The sequence below is a fragment of the Macrobrachium rosenbergii genome, chromosome 3, assembly GCF_040412425.1.
Source record: "Macrobrachium rosenbergii isolate ZJJX-2024 chromosome 3, ASM4041242v1, whole genome shotgun sequence".
In the NCBI taxonomy this organism is placed as follows: Eukaryota; Metazoa; Arthropoda; class Malacostraca; order Decapoda; family Palaemonidae; genus Macrobrachium; species Macrobrachium rosenbergii.
Window position 1 is genome coordinate 64,110,271 of NC_089743.1, and position 17,119 is coordinate 64,127,389.

Sequence of the window (17,119 nt, forward strand, 5' to 3'; positions counted from 1 at the left end):
ATGGAAAGGGATGCAAAACTACACAGGGTCGTCCGAGTTACTTGCTTTCTTGTCTTTATAGAATTCTTCGAAATAATTAACCCCGGTATGACATTGCCATTGAGTAACAAGTTCGCAGTGAAATTATACCCTGAAATTATATCCTCTACACACTCAACGAAGCATCCACTATTATGTGTGTTTATTAATGCATATAGAGATTCATACATGAACACGCACATACAGACAGACACATACACTTATCTATATATATGTGTGTTTGTGCGTGCGCGCATGTATGCTTATGTTTGTGAACGTGTTCATATAAACTGTAACCTTGCAAAATAATGCTGCGACCCAAGCGGCGGGCTTATGCACCAGTCATCTGACTCTTAATCCAGTCGGTGGGAAATTCAGAGGAAACCTCAGATGTTCGTCCGTTCGTAACAAATGCAAAAGCACCGGAAGACAGTCTTTTCGATATCAAAGATTAAGAACGTGGAGTCATGCAAACAGGTTTCATTTTGAGAGTTGCCATATATCCGCATCGTATAATCTCTGTTGCCATGTGTCTTATAAACCCTTTTGTTGCCTTCACACTCAGAAGGGGTACCGAGTGAACTCTGAAAACTTTTTTATTTTTTATTCTTTTCATAAACCAATAAGAACAGAATGGTGGTGTGAGTTCAACACGAAATTCTATTTCCTATGCTGAAAATTATTTTGATTTGTCAGGGTTATTGTAAGCTATCTCTCTCCTCTTTTATATATATATATATATATATATATATATATATATATATATATATATATATATAGGTTTTTGTATGTACATATATACATTTACATGTATATATATGTGTGTATGTGTATATAGGTATATGTGTATATTTATATATATATATATATATATATATATATATATATATATATATATATATATATATATGTGTGGTGAGTGCATTGTAGAACTTTGTAGACTAGCGGTCAGAGCGCTTGTCTCTAACTAGAGGGCAGAAGTTCAGATCTCCGTCGATGACGAAGCTATATAACCTATAACTACCTAGGCAGTGAATCATGAACCTGGTAATTACTAGGCTGTAGTGGGATGCCATTGGGGGAAGAAGAGTATTGGTCTGGCAACCTCAAAATAAAATATATGCTGGGAATCGGAACTTAGAAAAAATAAACTTCAAAAGGAGCGCTGTTCTAGCAACATCAAACTACAATAATTGCTGAGCATAGGAATCGGAAAAAGTTAACTTAAAAAAAAGCATTGGTCTAACAATCTCAAACTATAATGCTTGTTGAGAATCGGACTCTGCAAAAATAACCTTGAAAAAGTACATTGGTCTAGCAATCTCAAACTGTAGTGCGTACTGAGAATCGGAATCTGAAAAAAAAACTTAGAAGAGCATTGGTCTAACAGTCTCAAACTCTAATACTTGCTGAGAATCGCAATCTGAAAAATATAAACTTGAAAAAGAGCATTGGTCTAACAGTCTCAACTGCAATAATTGCTGAGAATCGGAATCTTAAGAATGATCTTGAAAAAGAGTATTGGTCTAGCAATCTCTAATTATAACACTTGCTGAGAATCAGAATCTGAAAAAAATAACCTTGAAAAAGAGCATTGGTCTAACAATCTCATACTGTAATACTGGCTGAGAATCGGAATCTGAATAATATAACTTGAAAAAGAGTGTTAGTCTAGCAATCTCAAACTACAATAATTGCTGAGAAACGGAATTTGAAAAGCTTGAACTTGATAATTCACGTCCGTTACACCACTCGTTTCCTTATCACCAAAGAGTACTTGGCATGTAGATATATGCAGATAAACTCTTTTAAATGACCATGCAAATACAAACGGAAAAATAATCATGCTGTGAGAACGAACGTGCCTTTCGGTAGCAGGAGCGATTCTCTGGTGGTACTATCTAAACTTCCCAATCGTTTACTCAAGACAAGTCCCGCTAGTTCTCTTTTGAGTTTCACGTGGCGTGACGAACTACTCAGGATATCGCCCAGAAGTTCCAGCTCGCCGTTCTCCAACAAGCTCTGGCAAGAGAGAGAAGCCGTCTGCTTCAACCTTGGACTGCTTTATCGGTGTCAGTTTGGACTGCGCCGTGCTCCAGGAGGTTATCACTACGGAGAGGCTGTCTGTCTGTTCCATGTATGGACATTGTTAAAGGTCTTCTTTCCGCTTGTGTATCGTAGATCGAGTGTGTTCTTGATTTTTTTTTGATAAGTTCTGGTAAAGCGGTTCCAGACAAGTGGTTGGTTAATTCATGCACATACAACGGTGAAGACTTGATGTTTGAATTTGTGAGACATGCAGTGAATTTTGCTACGATTTATTAAGATATTTTACAGTACCTTCCTGGATGCTTGTTTTCGTCGAACTAATACAGTAGAACTTGGGATTTCTCGATCAAATCTCGTGGTTATCAAATATGAAAACGTTAGAGAATGTTTGTTTTTTTTCTGATGTTCCATAATTTTTTTCTAAGCCTGAACTTTTTCTGGTGAAGAGGATTAGGTAATTTTACATGCATTTCTGAATACCCATTGTATATATTGCGTCATAGTACCATTACAAAGGTTTGTGAAATGTTTTCAAAAGATTTCAAAGCCTTTTATCTGAAAGAATTAGTTATCTACTATTGAAGGATCTTGCTTCGCAAATCTGGTATTTTAGATACTTAAGTCATGCGAATTTGAAATGATGTCTGCATATAATTCATGAAGTGCCAACTGTCACCAAGACAGTTCTGACTACTGGGAAGACGTTTAGCATCGTATCTTAGGTGGATTATATTTTATTTATTTATTTACTAATTTAGATCTATTTATTAATTTATTTAAGTTGCAAGTTATTACATTCTACTCACTGAAAATGAAACCAGCCTGCTCCATCATGCTGTACATGAAAAAATTACTCTTCAGTTCACAGTCAGTCTACCAATATTTATAATGTTTTTATCATAACAGGGCAAAATATTCTAAACTGGCTATTAGACTCCTTGATAAAATGAGAATTCTAACAGTAAAATTATTAATGATACTAAACAAATTCTACAGTTTGTGTTGTTTAGTTATAGCTTCCGCATTTTTAGTTTTCTGTAAAAGAAAACTCTTGAGATGGCTTTGTCTGTCCGTCCTCACTTTTCCGCCCTCAGATCTTAAAAACTACTGAGGCTAGAGGCTGCAAATTGGTATGTTGTTCATCCACCCTTCAATCATCGAACATACCAAATTGCAGCCCTCTAGCCTCAGTAATTTTGATTTTATTTAAGGTTAAATTTAGCCATAATCGTACTTCTGGCACCGCTATAGGTACTAACAGGCAGCACAGGCCACTACCGGACCGTGGCTGAGTTTCATGGGCCGTGGCTGAAAGTTTCATACAGCATTATACGCTGTACATAAAACTCGATTGTGCCAAAGAAACTTCGGCGCATTTTTTACTTGTTTTCAGTGTTGACGAAAAACTAGCCTATAATTTTGAGTTCAAAAATATGTCGATTTCATTTTGTCTTAAAGAAAGAAAAACTCGATGGTGCTATGATACTATGGCAGTGAGATAATATATATATATATATATATATATATATATATATATATATATATATATATATATATATATATATATATATATATATATATATATATATATATATATATATATATATATATATATATATATGTGTGTGTGTGTGTGTGTGTGTGTGTGTGTGCGTGAACGCACATTATCTTTAGTCCGTGTGAACTTGAAACTGGGAAAGTTCTTAATTCCAGGTTATACAATTATCTTCTCTAATTGCAATTACTTCAGAGGTATTTGTACCGTAGATATTTCACTGGCAATCATAGCCAGACTTTCAGCTGGCTTACAATGTTCTTCAGTTGCACAATTTTGGGAACAGTTATTTAACGCACATGTGGAGCGCGAGAACAAAGATGAGCAAATTGCTTTTTTTTTCTACTCGATGCGTCCGGCTGCGATATAACTGTAAAAAAAAAACCAGGTAAATGAACAAACCGTAAACACAAATTTTAAATAAACTAATTAAATGGTTTGATAGATTGATAGATAGTTTATTGCTTGGTCAACATCAGGCAGTTTTGAGTGCCAAAATACTTTAGAAATTTAAACTATTTTCAAGTTTCTTAAACAATTGACGTGATAACTGACTTTAGTGAGCTCAGAAAAAAAAAAAAAAAAGATTTTGACTTACCAAACGCGCATGCCTCAATTTCCTAATTCTGTTGTGGGAGCGGTGTACTGGAATTACATTCTTCATGCAGCGAGAGTTATGATATTACACTTCCCGCATTCAATAGCAGGAAAGTACCAGTATGAATCTCATTTGATGATACGTAACCGATATTCTGGGAGAATATAGGTCTAGTTTCCCGGCAATTCATCTAAGAATCATGCAGTTTCATGTTAGATTATTTGAAAACGCAGATGTCATGTTCAGTAATGACTACGGGACTTCGCAGTTTAAGACAAATTCTGTTCATAGTGTATTTATTAAGACGAAGGTTTTTTTCCACGAGATTATTTCCTGAGGGTGAAATTACACGAACCATTAGTACCCAGACCTCGAGGAGGTATAGGTCTGTCCATACATGGTAAAGACGTATAGGTCTAAAGGTGGTGTTAAGACGCAGCCTCGAACTGAGTAAGGCTGCACAATTTGCAGTCAGGTGTGAGAGAATAGAAACAGTTGCCTAATTTAGAAAACATGATGTTAGTAAGAGGTGAGGGAGGTGAAGACAAAACAAATGAAATGCAAAGAAAACAGAACAGGGCAGAATCATTTACTAAATTGCCGTCAGTAAATCAAATAAAATCTTAACTACTCAAAGAGTAATAACTAGACTATAATATATTAGTATATATAATATATATATATATATATATATATATATATATATATATATATATATATATATATATATATATATATATATATATAGATAGAGAGAGAGAGAGAGAGAGAGAGAGAGAGAGAGAGAGAGAGAGAGAGAGAGAGAGAGAGATTTCTGGATGAAGTTCCAGTATCCATGGTCTGAACTATATAACTGATAAACAGTAACCATTAATGTCAAAATATTTCTGAGAGCGTATAACATCTGCCGTAATTCATTTTTTTTTTTTATGGAGTGATCAAACTGCAAAAGCTCAAGATTGTGAGTTTCCGCCAGAAGGTAACGGGTATCTTGAGCAGCAAGACTTACTCTGAAAAAAAGAACCTTTCTTTTTATATCTAATTTGGGAAGAGATGAAACAGCAAGTATTCTTGGGTTTATTTTATCTGAATCATTTGGTGCAAAATTATTAGGTTAAATAAATCGCTCAATTTTAGGCCAATATCTCATGACGAACCAAAACTCCTAAGCCAGAAACGATATTGAATTCAGGCATTGACAATTTTAATGATAAAAGCTACTCACGATGTTTTAAAATGAATGAAATACTGTAAAAATATGAAGGTGCTACAGCTTGGTACTAAGTCGTGATTTTAAAATGCTTCTTTTTTCTTCCTGTCTGGTTTTAGGCTCGTTATCCTCATTCCTCTAAACACCTCACAATTTAGCGGAACGCCTACTGATTATCATTCAGCTCCGGAGATGGGAGATTATAGTAGAGTATAATTTTCTCATCACGCGCGAGTCAGAATAACAGTAGTAGTACTAGTCCGGACCTGCCTTTGAAACGGCTACCTATTCTGCCATCGGTTGTGTTTGTTTATAATGTACATACTATAATGCACACGTTCTTTTTTACATTACAACTGAGAAGAAGAGTACAACCTTCCAGTTTCTAAGCAGGTCTTTAGGGATGAGGTTACTTGCCCCAGGCTCCTTTTCGGCTTAGCGTACGTGAGTCGAGTGGCGCACCTAATCTTCTACTTCGCCCGCTTGGTCTGATGTGTGGGTGGCGGGGTCACAACAGCCCAACCACACATACAAACAAAACACACACATTTTAGAACATATACATATATATATATATATATATATATATATATATATATATATATATATACATACATATATATATATGAGTATATAATTCAAAAAAAAGCTCGGTATGAATATTCACCGTGCTGTTTATGTTATGGTTTTGCATTAAAGATAAAAAACGCTTTGCACAAATAATATATTGGAGCAAAGGCCATTGGAACATAGCTTTGAAACAATGTCAAAATTTTAAAAGTTTTCTGTTGCTAATCTTTGAATCATAAATGGCACAGGCATTTCTTACCTGATATATATATATATATATATATATATATATATATATATATATATATATATATATATATATATAAATTGAATTTCAATAAATATATTTCTTATATATATATATATATATATATATATATATATATATATATATATATAATATTGAAATTATGAAGAAATATATTTACGTTCTTGATTTTTGTGCATAATTCTTCCATAATTATATTATGAAGATTTTAGCATTTTTTCGCTTGTTTCTTGAGGAAAGACTTTTGGATACATCAAAGACAGATTCGGCAACCTCTCTTGACCTTGTAAATTTCCTAAGCAAGTTTTTATCCTTTTTAGTGCCGAAGCGTTGGCATGTTAGAACTATACTTTACAAGTGGATGTACCTCTGGAAACACGCCATTTAATAATATATACGAGATGCTTCTGGACAAACATTGGGTACAAAAAAAAAATTATCCGAAAACACAAAAGCTCACTCTGATTTGATATAACAAAATAATAAAAAAGTAGTTATTTTTCAAGGAAAACCCTTGGTCTGGGAAAGATTCTTCACACTACTTTGATTTCTTTAAATCCATCTCTGGACACTCCAGGCTTTTTTAAAGACATAAATCAAATCTTGAATTGTTCCAGGATGTTGTCAAAAAGTTCATAAACTAATTTTTGGATGCTTTTGTCCACTGAGATGTCACCTCTTGTTCATGAGGAAGGTAAAGTAATTTCTTTCTCTAATATCCCGAAGTTTAACTGAACTAAACTGAATATAGAATTTAGTCCAAAGGCCAAGCACTTGGACCTAGGAGGTCATTCAGCGCTGAAACGGAAATTGACAGTAAAAGTTTGAAAGGTGTAACAGGAGGAAACCCTCGCAGTTACACTATGAATCAATTGTTGGGAGACGGTGGAAAGTAAGATGGAAGAAAGAGAATATGAAAGGAGGTACAGTAAAAGGAACGAAAGAGGCTGCAGCTAGGGGCCGAAGGGACGCTGCAAAGAATCTTAAGTAATGCCTACAGTGCACCGCATGAGGTATACTGACGACGCTAGCACCCTACGGGGATCTTGAAGTTTAGACAGTGTGATTTCAACAGCAGTTGTACAAAAAACTTAGACCCATAGTTTTTTATTTCAACAAATAATCTGTTACTGAAAAATACTACTAGCAAAAAAAAAAAAAAAAAAATCAATCAGAGTTCAAATATACAGAAAAACCTTTTGCTTTATCCTTCGTTCTACCCTCAAACTTGTCTGCCTTTTCCTGAATACTGTCAAACAGAGTTTTAGGATTTTCCATATCTCTTTGACTTTCTAGCTGATCTAGACTAGTAATTCCACCTTGCTGTAACAAGTTTTTGAAAACTAATATCATCAAAAACTGAAGTTCTTTTTGTGGAGCCAAAAAAAAAAAAAAATCTGGCGTTATCTCTCAAATCGTATTTTGTACCCCATTAAATGCACTTACGATAACAACGGCGCCATTATGCGACTGAACGACCGCCTTTATCGCGCATCCTGGTTAATCTAAATGCTTTGTAACCACCTTTGATGTACCTTTAGCATCAGTAAATCTGAGGACTTTCACGCACTTCCTCACTCCTATCAATGGAGCCTAAAACGGTACTTTTCTGACAAAAATTCACATAAGATGTTTCATGAAGCTGGATAGCCATACTCCAGTAATGTTCAAGCTAATTTTCGACAGCATTTGAAAACAAGTAAAAATTGTGCCGAAGTTTCTTCGGCGCAGTCGAGTTTTCTGTACAGCGAAAATAGATCTGTCTTTGAAAACAAGGCCCAAAATCTCAGCCAACAGTGGTGGCCTGTTTCTTTGCCAGAAGTACGATTATGGCTAACTTTTTTAAAAGCTGTACAGAGGCCTGCAATTTGGTATGTTTGATGGTTAATGACCAACATAAGAATTTGCAGCCAGCCTCAGTAGGTTTTAAGATCTGAGGGCGGACAGAAAATAAACTGTCTTTCGGTATTTCTGAGTGAAATATATCATTCTGGACCTGACCCTTAATAAACGGTCGCAGTTACTTTCTGTTGTTATGCCAGTTTCAGTAGCTATAATCAATCAATCAATCAATGATTTTCCAGCAATTAGTCGAACCTTGGACTCAGCATGAACCAGTGTTTAGATGATTCACTCCATCAAAACTTCTTGCATTTAGTGGGCGAGTTATTCATTGTCTCTTCGGGTTTTTCAAACTTATGTTTTTGCAACTTATTTTTGCTTATCAAGTTGTACATTTACTTTTCAAGATTAAAATAAGCCTGTATATGGCTCAAAGACTTTAGCACGTGCAATTGCAGGATGTATATTATTTAAATATTAGTGTCTTTTAATTACTTCACTCCATACTGAATGACATTTTGAAATTAGTATACACTGGGCAACAGTGGTACTTGTTGAATTATTGCCATACAGCCAAGAAAAACTGCTATAAAGTTCCAAGTTAAACATTTTTGGTAATGTTTTGTTTACCTGAATCAAATTTATTTTTGCTTTGGCCATTCCATCGCCTATCAACAGCTTTTTTTTAATGGAAAGTGGAACTGTCGAAGGGTTTTATAATTAGCTTAGTGACGACATCAATACCGGGTTGGTGAGCCATTTCCAAAGGGATATTTGGTAAAGATGTAAATGACATTTACACTGTGACAGAAGAATGCAAGTGTACGGTATACACCCCAGTGACCCCAAGTTTTAAACATCATTTGTAGAGCTTACAAGAACTGCGGTTAAACAGCGATAACGTGAGAACAGAACAGATATTTGACGCGTTTTAATATCTGATTCTTTCCCTAATGCTGGATATAGAAATATTCAGAATTGAATAATGCTTTTAAAAATGACCAGCTTGGAAACATGTTACAGTTTCGTTGTTCGGTAACTGAATCGCTCCATCATGCTGGTGGTCAGAAGCGTGCAAGACTTATAGTACTATCTCCCCTACCATCCCGATCCCCTACCTACCCCGCCCCCCAACCCTGGACAGTTAAAAAGGTTTGCAGGAGGAGGGTGGATGTCTCTCCCACCCTCCTGTTCCCCTACCTAACTAGCCCCACCCGGCGCGGAAAAACCGGTTTGCAGGGTTGAGTTGCTGTGTCAAGTCTCCCTAACTGTCACCCGAGGGAGGACAAACAAGATCCACTCTGATGTTATTATAGATAGATAGACTGTTGTCCATAGAATTATAGATCTTTCGACTGGTGCTACAAGGATCTTTTGTTTTCATCAAGCACCCCAAAAGGAGTTTCTCTGATTCTTATTTTGGCTAAAAAATAGTAGAGAGAGAGATCCAGTATCCTAAAAAATAAGGCTTTTTGTAATTATTTTTAAATTTAATGTTTATGATTGGGGCGATTAGTGGATGCACGTTTTAAGTAACGAAGCAAAGGAAATATATACATATTTTCCTTATATCGTTTTACATGCTTGTTAGCAAAGGTTACGACTTTGTTCAATTATTTAATATTACAGTATATATCTAGTATTTGTCACGAAATAATATGATCTGAATTGCCTTTTTATAAGGAGTTACATAGGCACACAATGAGCGCCTAGCGTTCAATGAAAAATCACCCCTGATTATATATATGGATATTTAAATTAATATATAAATATATATGTATATATATATATATATATATATATATATATATATATATTTATATATATATATATATATATATATATATATATATATATATATTTAGATATAAATATATATATATATATATATATTTATATATATACATATATAAATTCATGAATATGAATTTTATTCACCGTGCAAATATTTTCAGGAAAAATCGCGCTACAAATTCTTGAAATAAAGAAAGCAGAAGGAATCTAAAGGCAGATACCTCACGCAGGAGGAGAAAATGGAGAACAATGACCAATAAGACCACAAGGAATTTGATGCTTCGAGAAAATGAAAAGAAAATTGTTTTTGAGTGTTCTTGGGTGTTGCTCCGCATTGCTTTGGTAAGTGGTTCAGTTATCTGAAATGCCCTCTGCAGCCATTCCGTAGAATTATGTTGATTTTTGTCTTGCAGTTCTTCATTATATATATATATATATATATATATATATATATATATATATATATATATATATATATATATATATATATATATATATGTGTGTGTGTGTGTGTGTGTGTGTGTGTGTGTGTTGTTAGAGGGCTGCAATTTGGTATATTTTGTGATTGGAGAGTGGATGATTAACATACCAATTTCCAGCCCTCTAGCCACAGCAGTTTTTTAAGACCTGAGGGCGGACGGACAGATAAAGCCATCTCAATAGTTGTCTTTTACAGAAAGCTCAAACAGTGATACATCTGTTGAAATTTCAGAAAACCGTCTGACTACTGTATCTTCAAGCAACGGATCTCACGCGCAAGGGAGCGGAAATCCATTGTACGATAATCTTTTAATGATGACCCAGAGCGTAAGACCAGCTGAAATGGTGGCCACCTGGCGATGGCAGCAGCGGCATTACTCAGTTGTCACATAAATAGCAGGACAAAATTACTGGCGATCATGCACAGCTGTTACTGAAAGGCGGGAATGCTCGGTGTCGATGGATAACCACAGTTACATAAACAACGGGTGTCAATCAAGTATTATCACTGTTACTATTACCATTATTTACATTTAGCCAGCCTTGTGCTGGCACGAATATGCACTTTTAGCAGCCTGTAACAATATCACTGTTATAAATAATTAATACAAATGTGAACAAATGCACACACATATGTAAGAATGTAATATATATATATATATATATATATATATATATATATATATATATATATATATATATATATATATAATTACACAAAATTACACACACACGTATATACATATGTGTGTGTGTGTGTGTAATTTTGTGTAATTATATATATATATATATATATATATATATATATATATATATATATATATATATATATATATATATATATATATATATATATATATTATTATATATATTACATATGTGCGTGCATATGTTCACATTTGTATTAATTATATATAACAGTGATATTGTTACGGGCTGCTAAAGTGCAAGAGCCCGTGCCAGCACAAGGCTGGCTAAATGTAAGTAATGGTAATAGTAACGGTGATAATACTTGATTGACACCCGTTGTTTATGTAACTGGTTATCCATCGACACCGAGCATTCCCGCCTTTCAGTAACAGCTGTGCATGATCGTCAGTACTTTTGTCCTGCTATTTATGTGACAACTGAGTAAAGCCGCTGCTGCCATCGCCAGGTGGCTATCATTTCATCTGGTCTTACGCTCTGGGTCGTCAGTAAAAGATTATCGTACAATGGATTTCCGCTCCCTTGCGCGTGAGATCCGTTGCTTGAAGATACAGTAGTCAGACGCATTTCTGAAATTTCAACAGATGTATCATTGTTTGAGCTTTCTGTAAAAGACAACTATTGAGATGGCTTTGTCTGTCCGTCCGCCCTCAGGTCTTAAAAACTGCTGTGGCTAGAGGGCTACAAATTGGTATGTTAATCATCCACCCTCCAATCACTAAATAATCCAAATTGCAGCCCTCTAGCCTCAGTAGTTTTTATTTTATTAAAGGTTAAGGTTAACCATAGACCGTGCATCTGGTACTGCTGAGTACAATTACGGAGGCATCGCCGACGCACCTTCGCTTCACCGAATCTGGGGAGCAACCAAGCACTGCCGGTCGTAGCTGAGAGTTTCATGCAGCATTATACGCCGCACAGAAAACTTGATAGCTTTCTGTAAAAGACAACTATTGAGATGGCTTTGTCTGTCCGTCCACCCTCAGATCTTAAAAACTACTGTGGCTAGAGGGCTGCAAATTGGTATGTTAATCATCCACCCTCCAATCACCAAATATACCAAATTGCAGCCCTCTAGCCTCAGTGGTTTTTATTTTATTAAAGGTTAAGGTTAACCATGGATCATGCATCTGGTACTGCTGAGTCCAATTCCGGAGGCATCGCCGACTCACCTTCACTTTACCGAATCTGGGGAGCAACCAAGCGCTGCCCGGTCGTAGCTCAGAGTTTCATGCAGCATTATACGCTGTACAGAAAACTCGATTGCACCGGAGAAATTTCGATGCATTTTTTACTTGATTGATGTTGATGCTATTTCTGCTGGGTTTAAAGTTCTTTTTTCCTTTGTTCATATTTTAAATTGTCTGATAATTTTGTTTTGTGAAGATTTTCAAATTTTGATCTCTGGCAATAATGAATTGATTCCCACAGTGCATCTTATTCTAATCAAAAGAAATGTAAATTTTAACAAAAGTTTGGGATCTTAGCTCTGTCTCTTTTAGAGCTTGTGTCTTGCTTCCAAAGTACATTAGCAGCATTGCTCATGTGTAGAATCACTAATGTTTATTGTAGAGAAGGGCTTCCTACACATCATCAGAATAATTCTGAAATGGCAATGAAAGCCATGAAATCTGATGGTATAAACTATGTAGCAAACATTACGGTGCAAATGTATTTGAAGTCTTTCATTACCCAAAAGAGATGACTTTATTTCTTATTGCATGTTAAATAAAATTGCTTGCTTAAGCCTTTTTGACCTAAGGAATCTTTTATTGCCTGTGGTGTCTCAGATTAATCCTGAGTCCTACTAGCTGGTATGGGAGACTCGTGTTTCTGAATCTGGTGTATGTATGTTCTGATTTTTCAGAAAAGTGAGGAGATTTTATTTTCTCTTCTGATTATTGCTTCGTAGTTATAAACAGCTTAGTATATCAGCACATTTCAAGAAACACACTAGGAAAAGCAGTTCAGCTAAAATTTCGTGCCTCTTTGGAAATATTATAACGTCTCTGTATTGTCATACAGGAGTCTAAAACTAACGGCCATCCTTGTGGCATCAACAGACTAAACAAGGGATTGCTGCCCTTGAAAATGGTATGGTGCAGCCTGTAGATGATGTAACTCTTGTTGCATATCATTTGGTTCCCTTTAACGTGAAATGAGATGGCTGCTAGCTTCAATAGCAACCTGGAGAGGATCTCATGCTGAGATAGTCACTATGGTATGAGACTGAACTGCGGGGATAATTTAAACTTGTATCAAGGCTCTTAGCCTCGGATTGAATATTTAACAATACTTGGTGCTGTTTTCGACTTTCTAAGCATTATCTCAAGTCACATATCTTCTGTAGTGACGCTAGTAAACGATGCATTTTTTGTTGTGAAGTTTCCTATATTTCTAGAGAGGATGCACTGACACTCATACTTCAGCTCTCGCAAAATATTGGTTTGTGTGGATGTCAGCAGCATCCCAAGATCTTTATCCTTGAAAAATTGTGAATTAGACCGTTATCTAATAATATAGTGCATAGCCCTCATCTTCATTATTTCATCAATAAAGATCCTTTGCTATTGGTTCTAATGCTTATTCTAATACGTGCTTGTTGGCGCGCGCTACGAGCTGAAACTCAGCCCTGCTGTCTCTCCTAACCTCCCAATCCCCTACCTACCCGCCTTAACCCGAGCCGGACAAACAGGTTTGCAGGAGGAGGGTGGATGTATCCTCTACCCTCGCTTTCCCCTACTACCCCGCCCCCACCCGGGGAGGACAAACCAGTTTGCAGGGGGTGGGTGGCTGCGTCATGATTCCCCTACTGTCAACTGGGGGAGGACAAACAAGATCCACTTGGATATTATTATCTATTGCTTACACCCAGTTACTGTCAAATTGTACGATCTCGCAATACTCTGTGTCAGAGGTTTTTGTATCTGAAGTGTTAAAAACTTGTTAAGTGTTCTTGGCAGAAGTGTTTTGGAACTTGAGGCTGTTATCCCAATCTACAGCTCTTTGGCACTTGGCCTGAACTTTCCTGGTTTATCTTTCAACAACTGTTTATTATGTATATGCTTCTGCCAGTTGCTTCATATTCTGTTACTGTGCATTGGCACCAATTTTATTATACTTCTCTTGGCTTTTGTATTTTTACTTTTTGTCATAAGGTATTTTAACCCGTGTGCACTTGCTAAGCTAGTCAGTGCCCATTCTGTCTAGCTTAGTATATATAACGTGCTCATTCTGAATAACAATGAAGGTAATAGATTCATAAACCAAATTATTATTCATAAGCACTTCTCTAGTGATAGACCAACGTTGCGATTATGAAATCAATTGCCAGAAAATCTTATTTATATTCTAAATTTTTTATGGATTTCTGTCATATTTTCTTACTTGCACAGATATGATTTTTGTTTTCAGCGTCGTCTATCAGAGAGACATAATTCTCAGAGAAGGCTCTTCATATAACTCAGGTATATTTCTTTCTGTCTTTGGAAACTTAACGAAGGTAAAACTTCACCAGACATTGAATTGTTGATTTCACCGAAAAATATTGTTAAAATCTCAGATTTTATCTCTAAGGATTTATGATTTTGCAAAGGAGCAAGGGTTCAGACTGAGCAAATTACGAACTAATTGGAAAAGAAAAAAAAAAAGATAAAATTTATCGATGTTTTACCTTTTAGAAGCTTCAGAGATGTGTTTGTGAATCAAAGTGAGAATTGTAATGAGTTTGTTGCCTTTGCTGGAAATACCATAATATATCGAAGTTTAAATGAAAGGATATACACTCGTAAATGGTGCAGAAAAATACCAAGCACAATATGTCTACATTCATTTCAATGTGAATCTAATGTTCTTTGATTCACATTGAAAACAACCCTTTCCTAATGTTTCTTGTTTTCCAAAAAGGTGGTTTGATGAGGCTGTTTGCCGACAGAAACCAAAGCTCTGCGAACCACACAGACTTGGTGGCGAACAACTCCCCGTGGGAAGATGGATGGCAGCCCTGGTTTCGAGAACAGGAAAAGCGCAAAAATGCTGTCAGGAGTGCTTGCGACAGCTTAGGCCTACCGAAACAAGAATTGCTGGACCTGCTGATGCTTTCCCAAGATGAGCGGTTTAGCCATCTGCTCGTCGATGATTCCAGGAAGGCGATCTATTGTTATATTCCCAAGGTGAGGGAGAGAGAAAGCTGAAACAAACAAGCACATATAGACTCACGGAGAGATACGTAGGTCTATTGACAGTTGTCGTGACACAGATGAGCACAAAGGTTCACTCTCTGGGAGAAAAATCTTTGAAAAGGTAATATACAAGCAGTAAAGATGCACTATCCTGAAGATGTCCCGCCCTAAATCTGTTTCGTATTCTGCCAGGTTGCTTGCACCAACTGGAAAAGAGTCTGGATGTACCTCACAAACCTTACGACGAAGAGGAACTTGTCCGCAATCCCTCTGCTGACACCTCACGAATACGGATACAAGATGCAGCTGGTGAAAAAGACTGGAGTATATAGATGATTATTTCTGCATTTTCATTTAGCCTATCATATTTTCTTGTGGTCGTTTTGTCGTGATAACTTGCTTAAAACAATCATTATACGGAGACCTGAAAGTTTTTTTTTTTTTTACATTTTGTCCAAGTAGATGCATTTCATTACGTTATATATATACTGTATATATATAAATATATATATCTATATATATATATATATATATATATATATATATTATATATATACAGTATATATGTATGTATGTATATACATGTATATATAGTTATATATATAACTATCTATACATGTATACCACACACACATATGTATACATATATATCCATAAGCCTTTTAGACAATTAATGTAAACAATTGAAGAAAATGATAATTAGGTGTCTTGTGATAATCACCAACATTTAAGTAGTTGCCCCCATGCGATAATTAATTTTCTTTTTCATAACAGTTTTATACCCTACGATGAACCTTGCCTTCAACAATTTTCAATAGTCACTTATCGTTTTTGCAGGAATCGCCTCTGGAGCTCAAACTAAAAACCTACACGAAGCTCATCGCGGTGAGACACCCGTTCCATAGACTGGCATCGGCCTACCGGGACAAGATCGTCCCCGAAGGGGACGCGTATTTCCAAAAGAAAGTGCTCCCTTTCGTAGCGAAGCAGAGGCCTGGCGCCCAGCTAGGCGACATCCAGTGGCCAGAATTCGTCGATTACCTCACTTTAGGGAAAGGGAAGAAGAGCGACAGTCACTGGAACTCCTATATGTTCCTGTGTCACCCGTGCGCTCTCGAATATGACGTCATAGCCAAGATGGAGACTCTTCAAGAAGATTCTGAAAGGTTTTTGCGACTCATTGGTGCTCAAGTCGAACTCCATTTTCCAAACGTTACCAGAACATCCAGGAGAATTGACAACATTTTGTGGAAGAAATATGAAGAACAGTTACGTCCTGATCAGTTGGTTGCTCTGCGTAAAGTCTATGCAAGGGACTTCAAGTTATTTGAATACGATTAATAAATTATCGCCTTCCCTCATACCGTATTCATATTTATTTCTCTTCTCATCAGAGGCTTTAGTTAACATGCATTTCAAAATAAACAGTTAAGAAAATATTGTATTTTTCACTTACAGGAAAAATAAACCGAAAATATTAGTAAGCAAACATTTATCTACATTTAATATAATCTTATTAACAGATCAACATATTACTGATCATTGAACAACGAAATGGCAAAGGAAAACAGAAATATTAAAAATTCTTTGGTCTTAAAACATACATAACTATTATCAGAAGGCTGTTAAGTATACACATTTTTTATCCATAAGCAATCTTTCATTATCAATAAGCTAAACAAATACCCAAGAGATCACAGTTTTTGCCACAACAACTGAACAAACAAGAATATGAATGCTGATGTAAAATGAGCACTACACAATAATCACAGACGTTTTTAAAAGCATTCAAGATATGACGATGCAGAAATTTCCTTTTGAAATTATAACAACTACTGAGTAATTA

At 35.8% G+C, this 17,119-nt stretch overlaps 1 protein-coding gene across 3 annotated transcripts; it reads left to right on the forward strand.

Moving 5' to 3' along the window:
- The first annotated feature begins 1,899 nt into the window (after positions 1–1,899).
- Positions 1,900–16,765, forward strand: LOC136856605 (carbohydrate sulfotransferase 11-like). 3 transcript variants are annotated; one of them, XM_067134536.1, is made up of 6 exons: positions 1,900–2,284; positions 10,066–10,246; positions 14,507–14,559; positions 14,999–15,264; positions 15,466–15,597; positions 16,111–16,765. In XM_067134536.1, the coding sequence occupies exons 2-6, from the start codon at positions 10,194–10,196 to the stop codon at positions 16,612–16,614; spliced, it is 1,008 nt and encodes a 335-aa protein (XP_066990637.1). In that variant the 5' UTR covers positions 1,900–2,284; positions 10,066–10,193; the 3' UTR covers positions 16,615–16,765. The 3 variants fall into 3 exon arrangements, with proteins under 3 accessions (XP_066990637.1, XP_066990646.1, XP_066990652.1); XM_067134545.1 differs by having other exon boundaries at positions 1,900–2,155; XM_067134551.1 differs by lacking the exons at positions 1,900–2,284; positions 14,507–14,559 and having other exon boundaries at positions 10,094–10,246.
- Positions 16,766–17,119: the final 354 nt, after the last annotated feature.

What these genes read in the sequence shown, in the direction of transcription:
- LOC136856605 (XM_067134536.1), top strand. Translation starts at nt 10,194, where the DNA reads ATGAAAAGAAAATTGTTTTTGAGTGTTCTTGGGTGTTGCTCCGCATTG. An exon ending in AGGCTCTTCATATAACTCAG is followed by an intron (nt 14,560 to 14,998) that starts GTATATTTCTTT and finishes TTTTCCAAAAAG; the next exon opens with GTGGTTTGATGAGGCTGTTT. An exon ending in TCTATTGTTATATTCCCAAG is followed by an intron (nt 15,265 to 15,465) that starts GTGAGGGAGAGA and finishes GTATTCTGCCAG; the next exon opens with GTTGCTTGCACCAACTGGAA.